At 44.6% G+C, this 23,478-nt stretch overlaps 1 protein-coding gene across 1 annotated transcript in view; it reads left to right on the top strand.

The window, feature by feature from the left end:
* Pi4ka (phosphatidylinositol 4-kinase alpha) overlaps positions 1-23,478 on the top strand; it is a 136,809-nt gene that overhangs the window by 90,238 nt on the left and 23,093 nt on the right. Inside the window, exons 24-34 of the mRNA XM_042666171.1 lie at positions 7,779-7,849; positions 7,927-8,051; positions 8,986-9,067; positions 9,362-9,445; positions 10,038-10,127; positions 11,357-11,476; positions 17,355-17,447; positions 18,501-18,657; positions 19,548-19,675; positions 21,948-22,106; positions 22,360-22,511. Of these exons, the coding sequence (XP_042522105.1) occupies positions 7,779-7,849; positions 7,927-8,051; positions 8,986-9,067; positions 9,362-9,445; positions 10,038-10,127; positions 11,357-11,476; positions 17,355-17,447; positions 18,501-18,657; positions 19,548-19,675; positions 21,948-22,106; positions 22,360-22,511 (1,261 nt within the window). The remainder of the gene's footprint in view (positions 1-7,778; positions 7,850-7,926; positions 8,052-8,985; positions 9,068-9,361; positions 9,446-10,037; positions 10,128-11,356; positions 11,477-17,354; positions 17,448-18,500; positions 18,658-19,547; positions 19,676-21,947; positions 22,107-22,359; positions 22,512-23,478) is intronic.

Raw genomic sequence — 23,478 nt, 5'->3', positions numbered from 1 at the left:
GGCGCCGGTGGCTCACACCTGTAATCCTACCTACTCAGGAGGCTGAGATCTAAGGATCACAGTTCAAAGCCAGCCCAGGCAGGAAACTCCGTGAGACTCTTATCTCTGTTAAAGCACTAGAAAACCGGAAGTAGCGCTGTGGCTCAAGCAGTCGAGTACTTGCCTTGAGCTGAAGAGCTGAGGGATAGCGCCCAAGCCCTGAGTTCAAGCCCCATGACCAAAAAAAAAAAAAAAAAAGATATGGTTCTTTTTATAAATGCAGGAAAGAGGAAATGCCAGGAAAGAGCCACATAGTCCAGGCAAAGGTCCAGCACCAGCAATAGGAGAACTAGTCAAACCTGGTCTCAGCAAGAGTGCTGGTATAGTCATGGCATCTAATGGGTTAGATAGAGAAGTCCCTCAGAAAGAGAATCCCTCTCTTTCATGAGAACCAAATATGGTGGTAATCACAGCACTCAGGAGGTAAAGGCAAGGGCATCTCAAGTTTGAGGCCAATTTGAGACCCTATCTAAAGAAACCAAGAACTGAAAATAAAAAGATATAGCTCAGTAGTAGAACTTGCCTGATATGCTCAAGGCTATGAGTTCTTTTCCTAGCATGAGAGAAAAAAAAAAAAAAAACAAAACAAAAAACACCTTCATGAGCTGAGTTTTAAGAGAGGTTTAGCAGTCATCAATGAGGGTCTGTTTTTGATAGTCCAGCTGATTAGTAAGAGGACCCCATTCAGAGCTGCTATCAGGCTAGGCAAGAATGTCAAGGTGTCAGGTCAGGATGTGTGAGCTGGGTCCAACCCCACAGAATACAAAAATCTGTACAGAATACATGTACAGATGTAGCACGTCTTCAGACCCTGAGTACAAGGACCTCAGCCAAAAGTAACTCCTAGAAAGAGGGGGGAAAAAAGAAACTAGAAAAGCATAAAAATGTCACAGCTGGGCATCTGTGACTCATGCCAGTAACCCTAGCTACTCAGGGGGCTGAGATCCACAGAGTCACATTTTGAAGCCAAAAGAAAGTCCATGAAATTGTATCTCCAAAAATAACAAGAAGCTTGTTTGGAGATGTGGTAGAGTGGTATATGGAGAAGTGGCAAACTGTGCCAACAAATAAAGCAAGCACAAGTTTCCAAGTTCAAACCTCAGTATCAGCACTAAAAGAAAAAAAAAACAGAGATGGAAAACTGAAAGGAGATGTAAAGGAACTCTGGATATCTTTTTTTTTTTTTTGTCGGTCGTGGGGCTTGAACTCTGGGCCTAGGCTCTGTCCCTCAGCTCTTCAGCTCAAGGCAAGCGCTCTACCACTTGAGCTACAGTGCCACTTCCGGTTTTCTGGTGGTTTATTGGAGATAGGAGTCTCACGGTCTCTCCTGCCCGGGCTGGCTTTGAACCGCGATCCTCAGATCTCAGCCTCCTGAGTAGCTAGGATTACAGGCGTGAGCCACCAGCGCCCGGCTGGATATCTTATTTAAGTAATGTTTGCAACAATTGTGTCAAACTGAACACAAAAAAACATGGATTTTATCATATGCCAACAATAACAATGTGAAAAATTACAAAGGACTAGAATTAAGAAAAAGAGATTGAGGGGCTGGGAAGGTGGCTCAGTGGTAGAGCGCTTGCCTTGCATGCCTGAGGCCCTGGGTTCAATTCCCCATCACCACATAAGCAAAAAGAAAAAAGCCGGAAATGGCACTATGGCTCAAATGGTAGAGCGCTAGCCTTGAGCTGAAGAGCTGAGGGACAGCGCCCAAGCCCAGAGTTCAGGCCCCACGACCGGACCTCCCCCCAAAAAAAAAGAAAGAAAGAAAAAGAGATTGAAAAATTAAAATGAAGACAGACAAGAAGTTAAATGCACTGCATTTTTGACTAGTTTTAGTATAAGGGCAGTAATAAATCAGTGATGTATAAAATGTTTAAGAGGGGCTGGGAAGGTGGCTCAGTGGTAGAGCGCTTGCCTTGCATGCCTGAGGCCCTGAGTTCGATTCCTCAGCACCACATAAGCAAAAAGAAAAAAGCCGGAAGTGGCGCTGTGGCTCAAGTGGTAGAGTGCTAGCCTTGAGCTGAAGAGCTGAGGGACAGCACCCAGGCCCAGAATTCAGGCCCCATGCCCGGACCCAAAAACAAAAACAAACAAAATGTTTAAGAGATGCTGGAATATTGGGCCTATTTTTTGGTGGGGATTACTGGTGTTGGAACTCAGAGCCTGGGCATGTTAGAATGGCATTCTGTTGCTTAGCCACATTCCCAGCCCTCTTTTCCTCTGCTTATTTTTTATCTAGTGTCTTGTTTATGCCCAGGTGCTCACCTGGACCATGATCTACTTCTTTTGGCCTTCCCATTGTAGCTGGGATGACAGTTACATGCCAACATGCCCAGCTTCTGCTGTTAAGATTGGGTCTCATGGTCTTTTCTTCCTGTGGCTGGCCCTAAAACTACAATCTTCCTATTCTCAACCTCCCAAGTGGCTAGGATTACAAATATAAGCCACCAAACAGCTAGCTATATAGGCTTTTTTGTTTTTATGCTGATATTGAGCCTTGAACTCAGGGCCTGGGCACTGTCCCCAAGTATTTTTGCTCAACACTACTTCTCTACCACCTGAGCCCAAGCTCTATTTCAGTTTGTTGGTGGTTACTTGGATATAAGAAGCTTGGGCTGGGAAGGTGGCTCAGTGGTAGAGCGCTTGCCTTGCATGCCTGAGGCCCTGGGTTCGATTCCTCAGCACCACATAAGCAAAAAGAAAAAAGCCGGAAGTGGCGCTGTGGCTCAAGTGGTAAAGCGCTAGCCTTGAGCTGAAGAGCTGAAGGACAGCACCCAGGCCCAGAGCTCAGGCCCCATGACCGGACCCAAAAAAAAAAAAAAGAATCTTGGGCTTTCCTGCCCAGGCTAGCTTTGAACTGTAATCCTTAGATCTTTACCACCTAAATAGCCACCAGCTCCCACTTGTTTGTTTGTTTGTTTTTATATATGTGTATGCTGGTCCTGGGGCTTGAACTCAGACTGGGTGCTGTCCCTGAGTTTTTTTGTTGTCAGTGCTAGTACTCTACAGGACTACAGCTACAGCTCTACTTCAGACTTTTTGATGGCTAATTGGAAATAAGAGTCTCACAGACTATCCTGACTGTGCTGGCTTCAAACCATGATCTTCAAGTCTTAGCCTCCTGAGGAGCTCCGATTATAGGCATGAGTCACCATCACCCAACTCAACTCTATGTTTTAAGTAGAGTAATGTGATTAAATTTATAATCATGTTTAAACAATCAAGGGAATTTGGTAGAATCCACAAATTTTAATTAATGTGTGGGTAGTTTTTTAGGAATATGATGGATAAATTTTTAAGACTAACAAATTTAGTATTAATAAATAATAACTAGTAGTGAGCAGTCCTTTTTATTCTGGAAGCCACTGGCATGTTGATGAACCTATCAAGTTCTATTTTGGGAAAGGGGGGGGTCCGGTCGTGGGGCCTGAACTCTGGGCCTGGGTGCTGTCCCTCAGCTCTTCAGCTCAAGGCTAGCGCTCTACCACTTGAGCCACAGCGCCACTTCTGGCTTTTTTCTTTTTGCTTATGTGGTGCTGAGGAATCGAACCCAAGGCCTCAGGCATGCAAGGCAAGTGCTCTACCACTGAGCCACCTTCCCAGCCCCTACCTATCAAGTTCTTGCAAGATCATTTCCATATAGTTCTGGTATTATTTTTATCTGTTGTTGAAAATATATGCTTGAAGAAATGAGGCATTTTCAAAAGTCATCCCAAAGCCTCTGAGATGTTGCTTTTGTCAGACTTTACATCTGGTAAGCCCTTTGCAGAAGCATTTCCACTGTTGCAAAGCAATCAAGAAAGCAGGTGCATGGATTTGTTTTTGCAGCTGGGAGCCAGTAGGATTGGCAATCTTTTACTGGCATTCAGGGGAGGATTAAAGTGATCTAAGATCCTGTTCAAGGCCAGGTAGAAGGTCTAAATAGACAGTTTCTGTGAAGGAAGCATCTTCCAAGTGGGCGTAGGATACTTGAGAAGGGAGTGCATGCTCAAAGGGTCATAGGTATATGCCACAGGACTTGGGGTAGAAACTTGTCAACCATGGGCTGAGCTGTTCATTAATTAACTCACCTCATCCATCCACCCATCATTTGTACAAATATACAGCATTTATTTATGTTTGAGCTAAACAGGTCATCCTGAGATTATTTGGTTTTAGGAGAGCAAATAAGCAACAACAACAACAACAACACACATACACACACACACACACACACACACACACACACACACACACACACACACCAAAATTAAAACTACCAACAGCTAAGAGACCTACAAACCACCCTCCTAGAGAATATCTCCAAATGGAACTAAATTCTTTCTGAAGCTGGATTCTTACCTTCCCTTCTCTCAGAACTGTTTTTCTGTTTTTCTGGCAATTTACTCTTTAAAGATACTCTTCATTTTCACAGAAAAAAACCCAGTCTTCTACATACATTGAACATGATTATTTTTATTCTGAACATGCACTTAGGTTAAACCAAAAAGTTACAGCTATTTTTACTTTTCTCTCTTAAAAGAATAAGAAGGAAGTGTCTTCACAGACATTCATGAATTTTCAAAACTGATCGGGAAGAGTATACGAAACATCTCAGCAACCCTCAGAGAAGCCCTATGTGTTGGTATTCTCTGAGCCTTACTGTGTTATCCCTGGCTATGCAGGAATATGAGGCCATCAGCCTACTGACTGGCTTTCCAGCTACCCAGTTAGTCAGTACACTAGTAACCCAGAACTAACTTAGGTGCAAGAAGGAAGGCAGCTTGTATTTTAAAAATAAAACATCACCTTAGATGTTACCTCAAGGTATTGATTGGCATTCAACCAATATAAGGAACTTAGCTCATCTATGAAAAGCCTTATGTGAGGAAAATATACTAAACCCATACCTCCAAATAAGACTTTACCAAAAAAAAAAAAAAGATTTTATCTACTAAGTCTCTTAAGAAAGCAGTCTCTTAAAGATCATAGTTCATAAACAATGTAGATTAAGATAATCATGGCTACCATTGTGAAGATTAAAGGTGTTTGTGACTTTAGCTAAGAGCGAGGAAGGAAGGAACGAAGGAAGGAAGGCAGGAAGGAAGGAAGAAAGAAAGGCAGGCAGGCTCATACCTATAATCATAGCCACTTGGGAGGTTGAGATCTGAGGATCACAAAATTCAAGGCCAGCCTGAGCAGGAAAGTCTGTGAGACTATCTTCTGTTAACTATCAAAAAGCCAGAAATTGAGCTATGACTGAAAGTGGTAGAGCCCTAGCCTTGAGCACAGAATCTCAAGGATAGTTCCCAGGCCTGAGTTCAAGGACTGGCACCAAAAAAAAAAAAAAGCAGTCTCCATTTATTTTGGGGTATCTATCTAGCATATACTACTCACTACTTATATTGCTGAGAGCTGTGTCCTTGTAACCTAATATTTGTAAGAAGTAACCATGAAAAGCCTCCGTCTTGGGCTTCATTCTGGGCCAGAAAGTACAAAGCTAAAAGCGTCAAAAGGTCTCTGCCTTTGATTGAGCCATCTTAAAGGAACAGATAGAGGAACAGTGTTGGAGAGCAGGAAATGGCATTTTCATACAGTTCTTTCACCCATACTGTGATTCTCACTCTAACAGTGAATTCATCTCATGCTCAGATCTTGGCTTCTAAATGCCATCAAACCAGGACTCCATGAAGAAATAGTTGATTCCAGGGAGGCTGGGCCAAGGGAAGTACAAAATGAGCCTGAAGAGCTGGGTGCCAGTGGCTCACACCTGTAATCCTAGCTACTCAGGAGGCTGAGATCTGAGGATCCCAGTTCAAAGCCAGCCCAGGCAGGAAAGTCCTTGAAACTCTTTTTTTTTTTTTTTTTGCCGGTTGTAGGGCCTGAACTCTGGGCCTGGGTGATGTCCTTCAGTTCTTCAGCTCAAGGCTAGTGCTGTACCACTTGAGTCACAGCACCACTTGCAGCTTTTTCTGCATATGTGGTGCTAAGGAATCGAACCCAGGGCCTCATGCATGCAAGGCAAGCACTCTACCACTGAGCCACCTTCCCAGCCTTTTTTTTTTTTTTTTTCCTTGAAATTCTTATCTCCAATAAACCACCAGAAAACCAGAAGTGGCGCTGTAGCTCAAGTGGTAGAACTCTCTCCTTAGCTGAAGAGTTGAGGGACAGCACCCAGGCCCAGAGTTCAAGCCCTACTACCAACAACAACAACAACAAAAAAAGAGCCTGAAGTACTTTATAGAATCTCTTATCTGAAATGCTTTGGGGCAGAGGTGTTTGAAATATTTGTATAGATTATATAGGTTGAACGTACCTAATCCAAAAATCTAAACATCTGAAATTTTGTTTTTTTTTTTGTGGGAGTCCTGGGGCTTGAACTTAGGGCCTGAGCACTGTCCCTAAGCTTTTTCATTCCAGGCTAGAACTACTACTTGAGCCACAGCTCCACCTTTGGTGTTTTGGGTTTAACTAGTAGGTAAAGATGTACCAAAAGAAGTAAAAGAAAGAAAAATCACGAGGGACATGTCAGAAGGACACAAGAGCCAACCTGAACATGTCAATTGGTCACAACTGGATCTATTGGAACTACAGAACAACAGTAGTATTGGATTATAATCCAGTAAATAAAATACCTAATAGTCCACACTGATTGTTGAATAAATTTTAAAAATGATGTAGGAGAAATAGCCAGGTGCTGATGGCTTATACCTGTAATCCTAGCTACAGAGGAGCTCAAGATCGGAGGATCCAAGTTCAAAGCCAACTTGGTCAGGGAAGTCCATGAGACTCTCATCTCTAGTTAACCACCAAAAAGCCAGAAATGGAATTGTGGCTCAAGTGGTAGCGCACCAGCCTAAGGAACAGAGCCCAGGCCCTGAGTTCTAGCCCCAGCACTGGCAGAAGTAAGGATATCATAGATCCTTGGTATAATGCAAAAGAAGAAACATATCTCTATGGCATCAGACAGCTAAACTGAGAGAACTTCTGCAAAATATTTGTTTCTTTCAAAAGTTTCAAGGTCAGGCTGGGATGTAGCTCAGTAGCAAAGCCTTGCTTAGCAAGTGCAACATCTTGGGTTCGATCCTCAGTACCAAAAAAGAAAAGACAAAAAAAGTTTCAAGATCATCAAGTTAAAAAAAAAAATAGAAAAAAAAAAATAGAATGAGCCGGGCGCTGGTGGCTCACGCCTGTAATCCTAGCTACTCAGGAGGCTGAGATCTGAGGATCGCAGTTCAAAGCCAGCCTGGGCAGGAGAGACCGTGAGACTCCTATCTCCAATAAACCACCAGAAAACCGGAAGTGGCGCTGTGGCTCAAGTGGTAGAGTGCTCGCCTTGAGCTGAAGAGCTGAGGGACAGCGCCCAGGCCCAGAGTTCAGGCCCCATGACCAACAAAAAAAAAAAAAAAATAGAATGAGGCATCAACATTGATTTAGAAGAGGCCACAAGGCATGATGAGCAAATACCATATAGTGTCCAGGATTGGATTCTGGAACAGAAAGGGGACATGGTAGAAGAACTTGGGAACTCAGATAAAGCCTGAAGTTTAGGAACAGTGTTGTATCCATGTCTTTCTATTAGTTTTGACAACTCTATCTGGTCATAGCAGAACTCACTATCCTAGAAAATCAATTAAGGATGCATGGAACTCTCCTTCTTCTGGCAAGTTTCAGATGATTTCAGAAGAAAAAGTTTGCAAACAATAGGATCACTGTCCTGTAGCTGAGCCTGATCTGTGGAAATGTCTTTCTCGTTTCAGGGATGATGCAGTGTGTGATCGCTGTTGCTGACAAAGTATTTGATGCTTTCCTGAACATGATGGCAGATAAAGTAAGCTTTGTCAAAGCACGAGCGTGTGCATGCTAGAGGCACATGGGGGCGCCATTGTACTTCTCTTGTGACTCTAGGCTAAGACCAAGGAGAATGAAGAGGAGCTGGAGAGGCATGCCCAGTTTCTGCTGGTGAATTTCAACCATATTCACAAAAGGATAAGGAGAGTGGCTGACAAGTACCTGTCTGGTCTGGTAGATAAGTAAGTTCCATCTCCTGCTGACGTGTATATGTGTGTAGAAGTTTGCAGTTTGGGATGCTGAAAAGCTGATAAGCAGTCCAAACAACTAACAGAATGAAAACACTGTTTAGGATGTCAGGGAGTTTGCTGTAGTCTGAGTTTTAGTCTGGAACTTCTGTTCATTCTGAGTTATTGGTGTTACTTATAGTATCCTGACAAGATACAACCTGCTGTCTCCTAGCTGAGTACCCAGGTAGAGGTACCCAAGTTAAATCAGCGTCCTTTGGGTTTTTTAGGAACAAAAGCCAGCACTGGCCCCTTCCCATTATTTGTGCTGGGAGCCAAAACAGAGGGTTTACTAATAAAACCCTAAAATGGTGGGTTGCACCAGCCTCCCTGAGGTGTCAAAACTGAAGATAGCAAGCACCCACACTAAGTCTGCATCACCCCATGAATATCTAGGAGGTTATGAGCCTGCTATAAATGCTGCATGCCTGGTCCAGACCAGGTGAGTAATCTGAGGATGGGCTGAGAGCTAGCCAGGGCCCTTAAGAACAAGTGTAGCACACATGTGGCATGTATCGGGTCCAAGCCTCTCCAGCAGCGGGTCCAAAAGCAGGCAGCTTCTGTTAATATCATTCAGATACTGTCATTTACCATCTAACAGCAAATAGTAAGACTAGGAAACTTGCTTACGGGAAGGAGGAATTATAGACCACCCAGTGTAGGGTCGAGCAGACCACTTCAGGCCTTCTCAAGTCATGTCTGAGAAATGGGGAATGGGGAACTGACTGGGCCTGGGAGCACTGCTGAAGATCCGAGGGAGGATGAGTACCCTGCCTCTTTGTACTCTTGCTGGTGCAAGAGAGGCTGCGGAAGTGGCCCCCTCTAACAAGGCAGTGCCGACTCCTTCAAGGATGGACACCTGGGTCCTGAGAGTATATTTCTGGTGCAGGTTTCCTCATTTGCTCTGGAGTGGGACTGTGCTGAAGACCATGTTGGACATCCTGCAGACCCTGTCACTGTCGCTGAGTGCTGTGAGTGTTCCCCCAGTCACCTAGGTCTGGCTAGCATACCTGCTGTCCCCTCTGTGTTTTGTGGTATACTCTTCCAGTGATATACCTAGGCCTAATTTGTGCTATAAGTGGTGAACTGGGGAGGGGTGTGTACACAAATCCCACCCTGGTATCTCCAGAAAGTGGCAGCAAGTTTGAAAGCCCATAAATGACACACATGGGAAGGGGTGGCAGAGGGGTATTGCCTGTCAAAAACTTGGCAGTGGCAACCTCGGGAGGATGGACTGGAAGAAGGACTACTCTCTATGCTTGCAGGATATTCACAAGGACCAGCCTTACTATGACATCCCCGACGCTCCCTATCGGATCACGGTTCCGGATACATGTGAAGCCCGAGAGGTAGATCCTGCCTAGCCCCTTCATTCTCTGAGCATGTTAGATGAGTGCTCAAAGTACACTAGGTCCCTTGGTCCCCATTAGTTAGAGGTATAAGTGGCTTGACCTCATGAGCCGTGTGGGATTCTGCTACTGAAAGAATAGGTGACTCATCCTCTCCAGGCCTACTTAGCCACCGGGACTGTCAGCTATATTTCTGCTTTAGCTGCCAAGGAGGTTTCCAGCTACCAGACAGTTTATAGCCCCCCAAATCCACATTGAGCAAAGTGAATTCACTCTTTGCGGCCACTCTGAGACCACTCTCCTTGGTATGCAAACACCCCTCACTGTGTCCTCATGTTGTCTTTTCCTGTGGGCACATTCCTACTATAGATTTGTGTCTACATTCCTTTTCTCATGAGGATACCAGCCAGACTGGGTTAGCCTTTAATCACCTCTTGAAAACCCTTGTCTCCAAATGCAATTCCATTCTGAGCTACTGAGGGTTAGGGCTTCAGCATAGGTTTTGGGGGAAGACATAGTTCAGCCCATAACAAACACTGACAGCTCAGAGGGGCTGATCAGGTTGTCAATTACCAGTCTCTTCCACTTCCAGAGCATCGTGAAGGACTTTGCTGCACGCTGTGGGATGATCCTGCAGGAAGCCATGAAGTGGGCACCCACAGTTACCAAGTCCCACCTACAGGTACTTTCTCCAGATCTTCAAAAGCTCCTTTTAGCAGTCCAAAGAGCTTTTACATAGTCACACAGAACTCAAAATACAAATAACACTCATGAATAAGGCTGAGAATAACAGATGGCCAGGGAATGTTCCAGTTAAAAACGAGGATGGGGGGTTGGCCAGGGCAAGAGGAAGACAAGTGGCTGTTAAGAGGATTGGGCCCAGGCTGATCACTCACTCATACCAGGTGACATTCCATATCTATGGAAGGACTTCAGGCTTCTTACAAGATGGATGAGGTGGGCTAGGAATGTGGCTTAGTGGTAGAGTGCTTGTCTAGCATGCATGAAGCCTTGGGTTCAATTCCTCAGTACCACATAAACAGAAAAAGCCAGAAGTGGTGCTATGGCCTAAGTGGTAGAGTGCCAGCCTTGAGCAAAAGAAGCTCAGGGAAAGTGCTCAGGCCCTGAGTTCCAAGCCCCAGGACCGGCAAAAACAACAACAAAAAAAAGTATTTAAAAGAAGATGAATTCTGCTTAGTTTATTGCTTGGACTATCTTCAAAGAATGCTTCTCCCAAGCTCCAGCTGAACTCAACCAGTCTACTTCATCTTTTTTGTTTTTGCTTTTGTTTCTTGGGCTTGAACTAGGGCTTAAACACTGTCCCTGAGCTTTTCTGCTGAAGGCTTGTACTCTGCCACTTGGGACAGAGCTCCACTTCTGATCTTTTGGTGATTAAATAAAGATAAGTTTCATGGACTTTCCTGCCCTGGCTGGCTTTGAACTGAGATCCTCAGATCTCAGCCTCCTGAGTTAGCTAGGATAACAGGTGTGAGCCACTGGTACTTAACATGTACTTCTTTTTTACACCTGGCCATTAACCACTCCACACCATACTGCCTGCATGTTGGTAGCAGGACTGAGGCTGGCACATATTTGCCAAGTAGCATATGCTCAGCAAGGACTGGTCCTCTCCCCTTGACCACGTAACACCACACTAATTATATAACAGCCACTCTGGGGATCCGGACTCGTCCTCATTTATAAATGTACAGTAACCAGAAAGAGAAAGGCTTGACCTTGCTGACAAACACCACAGCTAGCAAGTGAGGGGCAAACCCAGAACTAAAATCCAGTGTTTGCTCTGTTACTCCAAACTTATAAAGTTTTAGTTCTCCCTTAAAATATAGTAGAATAAATATAATACAATAGGATTTCCTTTAAATACAGTAGAACATTTAATTCTAATTTCAGGAATATCTGAACAAACATCAGAACTGGGTATCAGGACTGTCTCAGCACACAGGACTGGCCATGGCCACTGAGAGCATTCTTCACTTCGCTGGCTACAACAAGCAAAATACAACTCTTGGGGTATGTGAGAACTTCTTGGGGAGCATTGAACCCTTAACTTGTAAAACAGCATTGCGTTGTGGTGGAAAGAAAACTCAAGCTTCTGTGTAGTTTTTTTCATGAAAGGCTCCTTGACAGCTATATCCCACACATGTGTAGGTTATGTGTGATGTCTGTTGACAGATGGACGTTGGGTGATACCCAGATCCAAAGTAGCAGCCATTCAAATGGGCATTTCCTTAGTGTGTGAGGAGGATGAAGGAAAGTTCAAACCAGGATTTGAACTCAGCCTCACACTTGCTCAGCTGGTGCTCTACCATTTGAGTCACGCTTCCATCTCAGATTTTTTTCTGTTTTTATTTTTTTAGAGATGGAGTCACTTGAACCTTTCCAATAATACTTTACTGGCAGCGTTTTTTTTTTTTTGTTTTTTTTTGTTTTGTTTTGTTTTTGTGGGCAAGCATCTCACAGTGCCAGTCCCTTCACCCAGGAGGCAGTAGAGAGCAGCTGTGCCTGCAGTGCATGCTCCTAAGTGGAGAGTGATACATTGAGGTGCAGAGACTAACCTCTATACAGGGTCAGAGGCAGTGCTGAAGAGGCCTGTGTCACAGCTTTTATACATTCCATCCTGGAGCCTCACCATAAGGTCCTGGGCGGATACAGCCAACTAACAGGTCACTGTGGGATCAGCACTTTAGCCTGAGCCTCTCCATGATTTGGAGGATACAAGCCAAAGGAAGAACTCACATACTGAGTTTTTTGACAAAATACAGCACTTTTCTAAGTTCTAGCTGACTCAAAAGAGGTTTTTCCGAGGAGATTTTAATCCGTATCCTCAGAAAGTTAGATATACACAGTGAAACCAAAGAAAGATACTCTTTAAGGGAAGAACACAAAGGCGCAATACCTCTGTGCTTCTCATCATATAAAATAGTATACTGAAATGAACTCCAGGAAATGGAAATGAGGTTTTTTATCTTTCCTTTTTGTCTTGTTTGTTCATTTATCTGTGTTTGGAGCAGTAAGGGGGAGTACAGAAGTGGAGAGACAAAGGGTAAACAAGTGCAGGAGTGGTACTCACTGTGTTTATTTTATTTTGTCGGTTGTGGGGCCTGAACTCTGGGCCTGGGCTCTGTCCCTCAGCTCTTCAGCTCAAGGGTAGTGCTCTACTTCTTGAGCCACAGCACCACTTCCAGCTTTTTCTGCTTATGTGGTGCTGAGGAATCGAACCCAGGTCCTCATGATATAAGGCAAGCACTCTACCACTGAGCCACCTTCCCAGCCCAAAATCTGTGAGACCTTTTTCCTTTTTTGGATCAGTCATGGGGCTTGAACTCAGGGCCTGACGCTATCCCTGAGCCTCTTTGTCCTCAAGGCTAGCACTCTACCACTTGAGCCACAGCACCACTTCCATAGACACTATGTTTAAAATAAATTGTACTGGGTTGGGAAGGTTGTTCCATGGTAGAGTGCTTGCCTCGCATGCATGAAACCCTGGGTTCAATTCCTCAGTACCACATGAGCAGAAAAAACTGGAAGTGGAACTGTGGCTCTAGTGGTAGAGTGGTAGCCTTTAGCTGAAGAGCTGAGGGATAGCACCCAGGCTCAGAGTTCAGGCCCCACACCAACACAAAAATAAATAAATAAATTATACTACTTGTAAATGAGGATAAGAGGGAAAAACTGGGAGAGAGTCAAGGAAGTAGTGACGTTATCCAAAAAGGAATGTACTCATGGGCTGGGAATGTGGCTTAGTGGTAGAGTGCTTGCTGCCTAGCATGCATGAAGCTCGGGGTTCCATTCCTCAGTACCACATAAATAACAAAAGCCAGAAGTAGTGTTGTGGCTCAAGTGGTAGAGAACCACATTTTTAACAAAAGAAGCTCAGAGATAATGCCCAGGCCCTGAGTTCAAGCCCAGGACTGGCAAAAAAAAAAAAAAAAGAAAGAAAGAAAGGAAGGGAGGGAGGGAGGGAAGGAGGGAAAGAAGGAAGGTAATCATTATCTGACTTATCAAACCTGTTACTTTATAATAACAATAAAAAAATTAAAGCCAGGTGACAGTGGCTCACGCCTGTAATCCTGAGGCTGAGATCTGAGGATCCCGGTTCAAAGCTAGCCCAGGCAAGAAAGTCCTTGAAACTCATCTCCAATAAACCACCAGAAAACTGAAGTGGCGCTGTGGTTCAAGTGGTATGCCGCTAGCCTTGAGCTGAAGAGCTGAGGGACATCATCCAGGCCCAGAGTTCAAACCCCATTACGGACAAAAAAAAAAAAAAAAATATATATATATATATATATATATATATATAAGGAAGCCAGGCACTTGTAGCTCACACCTGTAATCCCAGCTACTGAGGAGGCTAAGATCTGAGGATTGCAATTCAAAGCCAGCCCTGGCAGGAAAATCTGTAAGACTCTTTATCTTCAATTAACCACCAGAAAACCAGAAGTAGCACTATGGCTCAAAGTGATAGAGCAAAAAAGTTCAGGGGGAAAAAAAAAAAGTTCAGGGACAGCACCCAGGCCCTGAGTTCAAGCCCCATGATATCCCCCCTCCCCCCCAAAAAAGGGTATAAGTTAGATTCTTACTAAACAGGAAAAGACAATTTTTGTTCTGTGTGGTTGTTGGCTGTGTTTGAGAACCTGAGTACAGTGCCCTTGCCTCAAGGGAAGTTATAGGGGACATGCATTGCATTACACACATGCAGACAAACATACACATAAAGACACAGATACACACACACACACACACACACACACACACACACACACACACACACACACACACACACACACACACACACTTCCCATTGCAGGATTCTGGGAGAGGAGAAATGGGCTCTATAGGTAGTCTCAGAAATAGGTATTTCAGGCCAACTGGACTGAAGGAAAAAATGGAGTCAGAAAACCTGCTAGGGTCCTTTCACAGCACCTTAGCCTAATGTCTTCCAGCTCTGCCTGGACACACTGGGCATGGGTAGAGTGGGTAGGAGCAATTTTAGAGTGAAGTAGTCTATGCTTTGGCCCTGTGGTTGCCATCTGCTGCTCTAGAGGCTTTCTGGACAATGCATTTAAGCCCTGTAGCAGCTTTACAAGCAGGGCATAGTTATCTACACAGGGAACACTTTGAGACTTTCAGATATTAAGTGAATTCTCTAAGGTTGCATGCAGGCCTGCTTGATGCCAAAAGCCACACCGTGTGTCTCCAAAAACATAAAGCAATTTTACATAGTTTTCTAAAATAAACTAGTTTAATAATATTATAAAGAACTATCATTTTTGTTGCTTTTGTTTGGGTTTTTTTCCCATGTTATATTTTCTTCTACCAATCCTCTTTCTACTGTGCTCAAAAAGTAAACAAATAAATAAATCCCTCCAAAATCCAAGAGTTAAGAGATTTGTCTTCCCAAATAGTATCTATTATTTCAAAAAGTGGATGAGGAGCTTGGAGCATGGCCCAAGTGGTGGCATGCTTGCTTATTGAGTCAAGGACCCTGAGTTTAGTCACAAAAAAAATCTTGGTTTTAAGTGAACCAGTGACTGGTGACTCATGCCTGTAATCTTAATTACTGAGGAGACTAAGATCTAGAGATTACAGTTTGAAAATGTCAGTGAGACTCTGATCTCCAGTTAACTAGTAGAAAGCAGAGCTGGAGGCATGATTCAAGTGGCAGAGTACAAACCAAGACAAGAATGTGAGGCAGGTGCTCCAGAGGTGTAATCAGTTACCATGCAGTACTTAAGAGTGTGGGACAGTGAGTTCCAACCCTGGAACTGGCCCAAAATTAATTAATTAATTTAATTAAAGTAGATGGGAACCAGGCACTACTGGCTTATACATGTAATCTCTAAGGGAGACTAAGAGCAGCTGCAATTTGAGGCTAGCCTAGGCAGAAAGTTTGTAAGACCCTATCTCAAAAACAACCAGTAAGCCAGGGCTGGTGGCTCATGCCTATAATCCTAGATACTCAGGAGGCTGAGATCTGAGGATCATGGTTCAAAGCCCGCCAAGGCAGAAAAGTCCATGAGACTCTTTTCACCAGAAGTGGGGTTATGGCTCAAAATGGTAGAAGGCTAGCCTTGAGCAAAAAAGCCCAGGCCCTGAGTTCAAGCCACACAACTGAGAGAAGGAAAAGAAAAAAGCAACCAGCAAAACTGGGCTGGAGGTGTGACTCAAGAAGTAGAAAGTTATTCTATCAAACACAAAAGCCTAGCCCTGAGTTCAAACCTTATTGCCACACACATACAAAAAAAGTAGCTGGCTTATGTGCATCTCTGGTAGATGACGCTAATAAGAAAATGAGTAAAGCTGTCTTTTAAATGTATACTGTAGGCAGTAAGGGAGGTGGGACGGAGAGGCTGTTTGAAACAGAAACTATGTGTATGTGTGTTGCAGGGGGGCGGGATGGAAAGCTGTTCTCCCTTTCTGTGAGTTGCCTTTGTTCTCAGGGTAAAATTTTCTGTCTTCTGCTATTATACATTCAGAAAGCATATATAGTATATATTCTATTGGATATTTTAGAGGCCTTGTTACTTTTTGCCCTTGCCTTTGGCTACCTTGAGTCACATTTACAAACTTATATTGCAAACTGCCTTTCAGAATAACCAGAAATCATTAAACATATTAGTCCATATATTCAAAACCTATTTCAGGGAAGGAGTCTTATCTCCTTTTTAGTCAGAGCTTATGAGTAAGAAAGTAATACTTCCTGGAAAAAAAATACCTTATCTGACTTTAAAAAAATAAGATAAGCGCCAGCCCGCTGGTGGCTCACGTCTGTAATCCTAGCTACTCAGGAGGCTGAGATCTGAGGATCTCGGTTTAAAGCCAGCCCCAGCAGGAAAGTCCGTGAGATTCTTATCTCCAATAAACCACTAGAAAACCAGAAGTGGTGCTCTAGCTCAAGCGGTAGAGCACTTGCCTTGAGCTGAAGAGGGCAGGGAAAGCACCCAGGCCCAGGGTTCAAGCCCCACAACAACAAATAAATAAATAAACAAATAAAAATAAGCTTGTTTTGTTTTAGTCCTGAATATATCAGTTTATGTTTTCAAAACAATAAAGAGAGCTGGGTGCCAGTGGCTCACACCTGTAATCTTAGCTTCTCAGGAGGCTGAGATCTGAAGATCAAAGCCAGCCTAGGCAGGAAAGGCCATGAAACTCTTATCTCCAATAAGCCACCATAAAACCGGAAGTGGCTATGTGGCTCCAATGGTTAGAGTGGTAGAGTGCTAACCTTGAGCTGAACAGCTGAGGGACAGTGCTCAGGCCCAGAGTTCAAGCCCCATAACCAACAAATAAACAAACAAACAAAAAAAAAAAAAGAAAATGCCTGTTTGGCCACCTTTCTGGACTTGGGTATTGCTTGATTCCCATCTGTCAGACTCTAGAGGGTATTTTTTCATTAACTGTCAACAGTGAAAAATTGTTTTTTTTTTTATGTGTTTTGTTTTGTTTTTGACCTCTGGGCTTGGGCACTGTCCCTGCACTCTTCAGCTCAAGGTGAGCGCTCTACCAGTTTTCTAGTTGTTTATTGGAGATAAGAATCTCATGGACTTTCCTGCCCTTCCCTGCCCAGGCTGGCTTTGAACCTCGATCCTCATATCTCAGCCTCCTGAGTAGCTAGGATTACAAGCGTGAGCCACTGGTGCCTGGCTCAGTGGAGACTTTTTTGTGTGTTGTTTTATTTGTGCCAGTACTAAGGCATTATCCCTTAGCTTTTCTCACTCAAGGCTTACACTCTACCATTTGAGTCACAGCTCCACTTCCAGCTTTTTGGTAATTAATTGGAGATAAGTCTCATGGACTTTCCTGCTCAGGCTGGCTTCAAATGAGATTAGCTAAGGTAAACAAGAGGATAAAATGATATTCTGATTAAAATTATGTTATTTGTCTGTAGGCAACTCAACTAACTGAACGTCCAGCCTGTGTGAAGAAAGATTACTCCAACTTCATGGCATCCTTGAATTTGCGTAACCGCTACGCTGGAGAGGTGATTGTTGGGGGAGGTCCTGCAGAGTATTTTGTTTTGATGTGCCAGTTGGCTTTTTCCTAACGGAATATGGATGAGGGATCTGAGCAAGATAGAATTTATTCATTTTTGGATAGCCTGAAGGATATGGGTCCTTGGCACTCATTGGCATTCTGGAGCATTTATGATAATTACATATTACCCTCACAAGAGGATATGCTAAGGCACAAATACATGGTGGGTGCCGTGCATCCTGGTCATTAGCTGAGATATATGCACTGTGATTCTAGTTTTACAGATGAAGAATATGAGGCTCCTGGAGTTCAGTAGCTTCCCAAAGTCACATAGGGAAAGAGATGAAGGACTCCACATTGAGGCTTTTCACTACCACATCAGCCTGACCAAATCACTGCATTTCTCTGGCCTTAGTTTCCTCTTCTAAAAAACTACATCATTACTAATGTCCGAGGCAACTCTTGAAAGTTCATCAGGCCTAGTCTGCCCAGGATTATCTCCTCCTGAACATTTACTTGCTTATCCCAGTGACCACTTCCTCTCTTTTACCACAAGGCTCAGCAGCCATTGACCAAATGCTGGAAATTGCTCTGAGAGTTCTGTTGTGTGTCATGTTGAATACTCTGGTGGCAGTCGGAAGTCTATCTTTGGAGTATGGATTTAGTTTTAGGAAGGACTTGTTTCTCCTTTACACTCAAGTCATATGAATAAGAAAGGGGCACTTTCTGAAAAAATATTCTTTTAAAATAGTGGAGCTGATTTTCTTGTTTGAGTTCTAGTTCAGCTTCATGCAGTTCTGCCATGGGTCAGACCCTGGGCTTAGAATGAGAGACAAGGTTTCTGTCCTCAGGGAACACCTAGTGGTGGGAACATCAGCTTGCATTTCCAGAAAGTTCTTTTAGAAATGCACAAGTAGCCTCACTGAAATGAGCTGTAATTGGGACAGTGAGGCACTCACCCATCCTTTTGTGAGTGTGGTGAAGGAGTTGCCGGGACTTCCATAGTGTGTGTCTGCCTTCTGTGCAAGGCTGCTGACCAATACGTGTGGTTTTTTTGCAGGTATATGGAATGATTCGGTTCTCAGGTGCCATGGGCCAGATGTCTGACCTAAACAAAATGATGGTCCAAGATCTGACTACAGCTTTAGACCACAGTAACCCCCAGCACTACACACAGGCCATGTTTAAGCTGACCGCAATGCTCATTAGCAGCAAAGGTACTACACAAAAACTCCATATATTGCCAGGCACCGGTGGCTCATGCCTATAATCCTAGCTACTGAGGAGGCTGAGATCTGAGGATCATGGTTCAAAGCCAGCCTGGGCAGGAAAGTCTGTGAGACTCTTATCTCCAATTAAACACCAGAAAACCGGAAGTGGTTCTGTGGCTCAAGCAGTAGAGTGCTCGCCTTGAGCTGAAGAGCGCAGGGATAGCGCCCAAACTCAGAGTTCAAGCCCCATGACCGACCCAAAAAAAAAAAAAAAAGAGCTCCATATAATTAACTCTAGGTTTGTTTCTAAGTTATTTGCCTTAATGATCCTTAGTAAGCTGAAAAAAGCTACAGCACCAGGACCAGGCACAGTGGCTTATGTCTACCTACTCCTGAGGCAGAGATTAGGAAAAATTAGGTTCAAGGCAAGTCTGGGCAAAAAAGTTATCAAGACCTCTATGAACCTCTAGTTGGACATCATGCTGTGGATGAGTGTAATCCAAATTATGCAGGAGTTTATAGGTAGAAAGATAATAGCCTGAATCATACATAGTATGAGGCTAGCCCCCAACAAAAATACAAAAAAACTATTCTAAAAAATAACTAAAGTCAAAAATATAAGATCATGGCTCAAGTGGTAGAGTACCTGCGTAGCAAACTTAGGCCCCAAGTCAAACACCAGTAACACAAGAGATGGAAGGAGGGAGAGGGGGAGGGACCTAGTTAACTAGCTAGCTACTGGAGCTCCTCAAGTAGAGACCTTTGTGTTATATTGCCTTTCATGAGTGGAAAGTTAAATAAAAGGCCCAGTCAGGGTTGACCCTTTGTCAACCCAGGGAAGCCATATTCAGATCCAGGCAGGGTAAAAGGCCTCTAAAGAATGTGTTTGGTTCTAGATTGTGACCCTCAGCTCCTCCATCATCTGTGTTGGGGTCCCCTTCGGATGTTCAATGAGCACGGCATGGAGACTGCCCTAGCCTGCTGGGAGTGGCTGCTGGCCGGCAAGAATGGGGTGGAAGTGCCGGTAGGACACTGGCCCATGGGTTAGCCTGAGGATGGGTGGGATAAGATATGAGAAGAGGCTGTCCTGGCTTGCCAGTGATCAGCATGGACCCACAAGCAAGCTCCTCACTATCTTAATCTTTGTTCTTTATATAGTATGTTACATATTGTATTATTTGTGCCTGACAACACAGCCATCATGGGAATAGAAAGAACATAGTGTATGTTAAAAAGTATGATGCTTGCCAGGCACTAGTGGCTCATATCTGTAATCCTAGCTATTCTAGAGGCTGAGTTCTAAGGATTGTGGTTCAAAGCAAGCCTGGACAGGAAAGTCTGTGAGACTCTTTTCTCCAATAAACCACCAGAAAACGGGAAGTGGTACTGTGGCTTAAGGGACAGAGTACTCGCCTTGAGCTGAAGAGCTCAGGGACAATGTCCAGGCCCAGAGTTCAAGCCCCACAACTGACTAAAACAAAAAGTATGATACTGCCAGATCACCGGCCTTACCAGTAATACTAGCTTCTCAGCAGACTGAGATCCAGAGGATCACATTTCGAAGCCAGCCTGTGCAGAAAAGTACACAAGACTATCTCCAAAAATAACCAGAAAAGGGACTGGGAAGGTGGCTCAGTGGTAGAGCGCTTGCCTTGCATGCCTGAGGCCCTGGGTTCGATTCCTCAGCACCACATAAGCAGGAAAAAAAAAAAAGCCGGAAGTGGTGCTGTGACTCAAGTGGTAGAGTACTAGCCTTGAGCTGAAGAGCTGAGGGACAGCGCCCAGGCCCAGAGTCCAGGCCCACGACCAGATCCAAAAAAAAAAAAAAACTAGGAAAGGCTGGGCTGGAATTATTATTCAAGCGAAGACCACTAAACCAAACAAACAAGCCAAGCAACAGGATGCTCTGAGTTCAAGTTCTTACTATCAACTAAATAAATAAATATATTTTTAAAAAACATGAAATTTAGAGGGCAGTATTTTCAAAAGGTCATGTAAAGTTTATAGCTCTTTCATTCCTGAATTCCCTAGGGACCTCAGCAAGGCCTGAGCCAGGGCTTCTCTTGTTTGTTAGGGCCCTTTCACCAATACCATTACCTCTCCCAATCCTGACACCCCCAGTCTAAGTGAATTCCCAATCCTGACACCCCCAGTCTAAGTGAATTCCCAATCCTGACACCCCCAGTCTAAGTGAATTCCCAATCCTGACACCCCCAGTCTAAGTGAATTCCCAATCCTGACACCCCCAGTCTAAGTGAATTCTTCTAGTCAACTGCCCCCAAGCTCCATGTGGTTAGCTAATCAGAACTTCCAATTTGATAGGTCCAGATGCCACCGACCTGGTCACTCACCTCCATCAATGTAAATGCCAGTGTCATACTTCCCTCAGCTCTAGCCAGATTCTTCACAGCCAAATTTGACTCTCCTTTCCTTAATGTATTGAGTCAGCTTCACCTCTTTTTTTATCTTTTTTGGGGGGGTCCAGTCGTGGGGCCTGAACTCTGGGCCTGGGTGCTGTCCCTCAGCTCTTCAGCTCAAGGCTAGCGCTCTACCACTTGAGCCACAACACCACTTCCGGCTTTTTTTTTCTGTGGTGCTGAGGAATCGAACCCAGGGCCTCAGGCATGCAAGGCAAGCGCTCTACCACTGAGCCAACTTCCCAGCCCCAGCTTCACCTCTTTTTATTCTAACGTGTGTGTGTGTGTGCACGTGCGCGTGAGCGTGCATGTTTGTGTGCGAGCATGTGCACTAGTGCTGAGGTCTGAACTGAGAGCCTTATTCTCTCACATGGCCTTTTTGTTCCAAGCTGGTGCTCTACCACTTGAGCCACAGCTCTATTTTCTGCTTTTTGGTGACTTATTGGAGATGTCTCATGGACTTTTCTGCCTAGTCTGGCTTAGAACTTCAATCCTAAGGGTCTTAGCTTCCTTATTAGCTAGGATTATATGTGTGAATCACTGGAGTCTAGCCAGTCTTTACTTTTGTTTTGTTCATACTTTCCTTGGTTTCTAAGTTGTACTCAATAATTTAAAAACAAAACAATAGGCTGGGAATGTGGGTTAGTGGTAGAGTGCTTGCCTAGCATGCATGTAGCCCTGAGTTCAATTCCTCAGTACCACATAAACAGAAAAAGCCAGAAGCAGCAACTGTGGCTCAAGTGGTAGAGTGCTAGCCTTGAGCAAAAGAAGCTCAGAGACAATGTGCAGACCCTGAGTTCAAACCCCAGGACTGGAAAAAAAAAAAAAGTAACTTCTCTCTGTGCTTCCTTAGAGGAACTAACATTTGTTTGCTTACAGTTTATGCGGGAAATGGCAGGGGCCTGGCACATGACAGTGGAACAGAAGTTTGGCCTGTTTTCTGCCGAGACCAAGGAAGCAGACCCCCTTGCAGCATCAGAAGCAAGTCAGCCTAGACCCTGTCCCCCTGAAGTGACTCCTCACTACATCTGGATTGATGTATGTACTGTCCCCTCTGCTCCCTAAGCTCTGCTATGCTCTGTCCCCTCAACCTTGGGGACCAGGACCAGGACTCCACTTGGGATGTGTGGTCAGCCAGCCTGGGGGCCTGATCTGCAAAAGGGGGTGATTGTCCCAGTCCCACCCACCAAACTGTTGGCTCAGAGCCTCTCCTCAGCTGACTACATCAGCCCTGAGGTCAAGCTGGCAGAGCCCCAGCCCAGGACCACAGCATGTTTTCCTTCTCATCTAGTTCCTGGTGCAGCGATTTGAGATCGCCAAGTATTGCAGCTCTGACCAGGTGGAGATCTTTTCCAGTCTGCTGCAGCGCTCCATGTCCTTGAACATTGGAGGAGCCAAGGGGAGCATGAACCGGCATGTGGCAGCCATCGGACCCCGCTTCAAGTGAGGACTCCTCTTCTAGGGGCACCCTGAGTCCTGTTGTTGCTTTTTGGGGTGTGTGTGTGTATATGTGTATCTCATGGGTCATGTCAGGTACTTTTTTATATGTCACAGTACTTTTATGCAATATTACACAGTGTGGAACAAAGGAAGGGCTTGTGGAGATACCCTTCCTAACTGCACTAAGGCAGTGAACTGGCTGATTAAAGATACCAGCCCTCCACCCTGCCCCTTGTCCCCCACAACATACAGCTTCTCTAGTCTGGTCCTTTTCCCTAAAGCCTTACCTTTACCACCCTCTGGATAGGTTCTATGGCTGGCACCTAGTATCTGTATCAACCCAGGCACAGGTGGAAGCCCTGGCTCCTACCATGTGTTCTGTCCGCCCCTCCCCTAAGCCCTATCTAGCCCACTGGCTGCCCACTGGAGCTGTGTTTCTCAAACCATCTGCTGGGAAGGGCTGGTTCTTTCCATATTAATACACCATCTGTCATTGACCTGTACTTTTATAAAATGCAAACAAGATGAATTACTAGAAAATGCTCTACACTGGCCATCTGTTCAGTGAACAGCCCTTACCTAGAGAATCAGTACATTGTAAATTACATGCAGAAAAAAATGCCTGCCCATAGTTTGCTGTCCTCCTGTTTAGGCAGATGCCCTTGTGGTTGCCCTGAAATGGGTTTGGCTTCTCTTCATGTCAATGCTGTCACTTCTCCATCTCCACTCTTCTGCCTCACTGGGCCTCCCTACCCTGAGGCTCCGATTAAGAGTGAATGCAGTGCCTGTACCTGTGGCTGGTATAGATAGATTATCTTTGTAGGTGGCCTTGTTGTGTCTTGCCCTCCTGTGCCATGCCTTTGCCCAGCCTGACTATCCATGATTACCCCAGCATCCTGAGCCTGGGCCCCCACAGCTACTTCCCCTGGACCCTAGCCACCCTGCCTCTGCCACAAGCAAAGCTTCTTCT

Source organism: Dipodomys spectabilis, unplaced genomic scaffold, assembly GCF_019054845.1.
Source record: "Dipodomys spectabilis isolate Male_0828 unplaced genomic scaffold, ASM1905484v1 ptg000363l, whole genome shotgun sequence".
In the NCBI taxonomy this organism is placed as follows: domain Eukaryota; kingdom Metazoa; phylum Chordata; class Mammalia; order Rodentia; family Heteromyidae; genus Dipodomys; species Dipodomys spectabilis.
The sequence above is the reverse complement of the archived record's forward strand: the minus strand, read 5'-3'. Positions and strand labels throughout refer to the sequence as shown.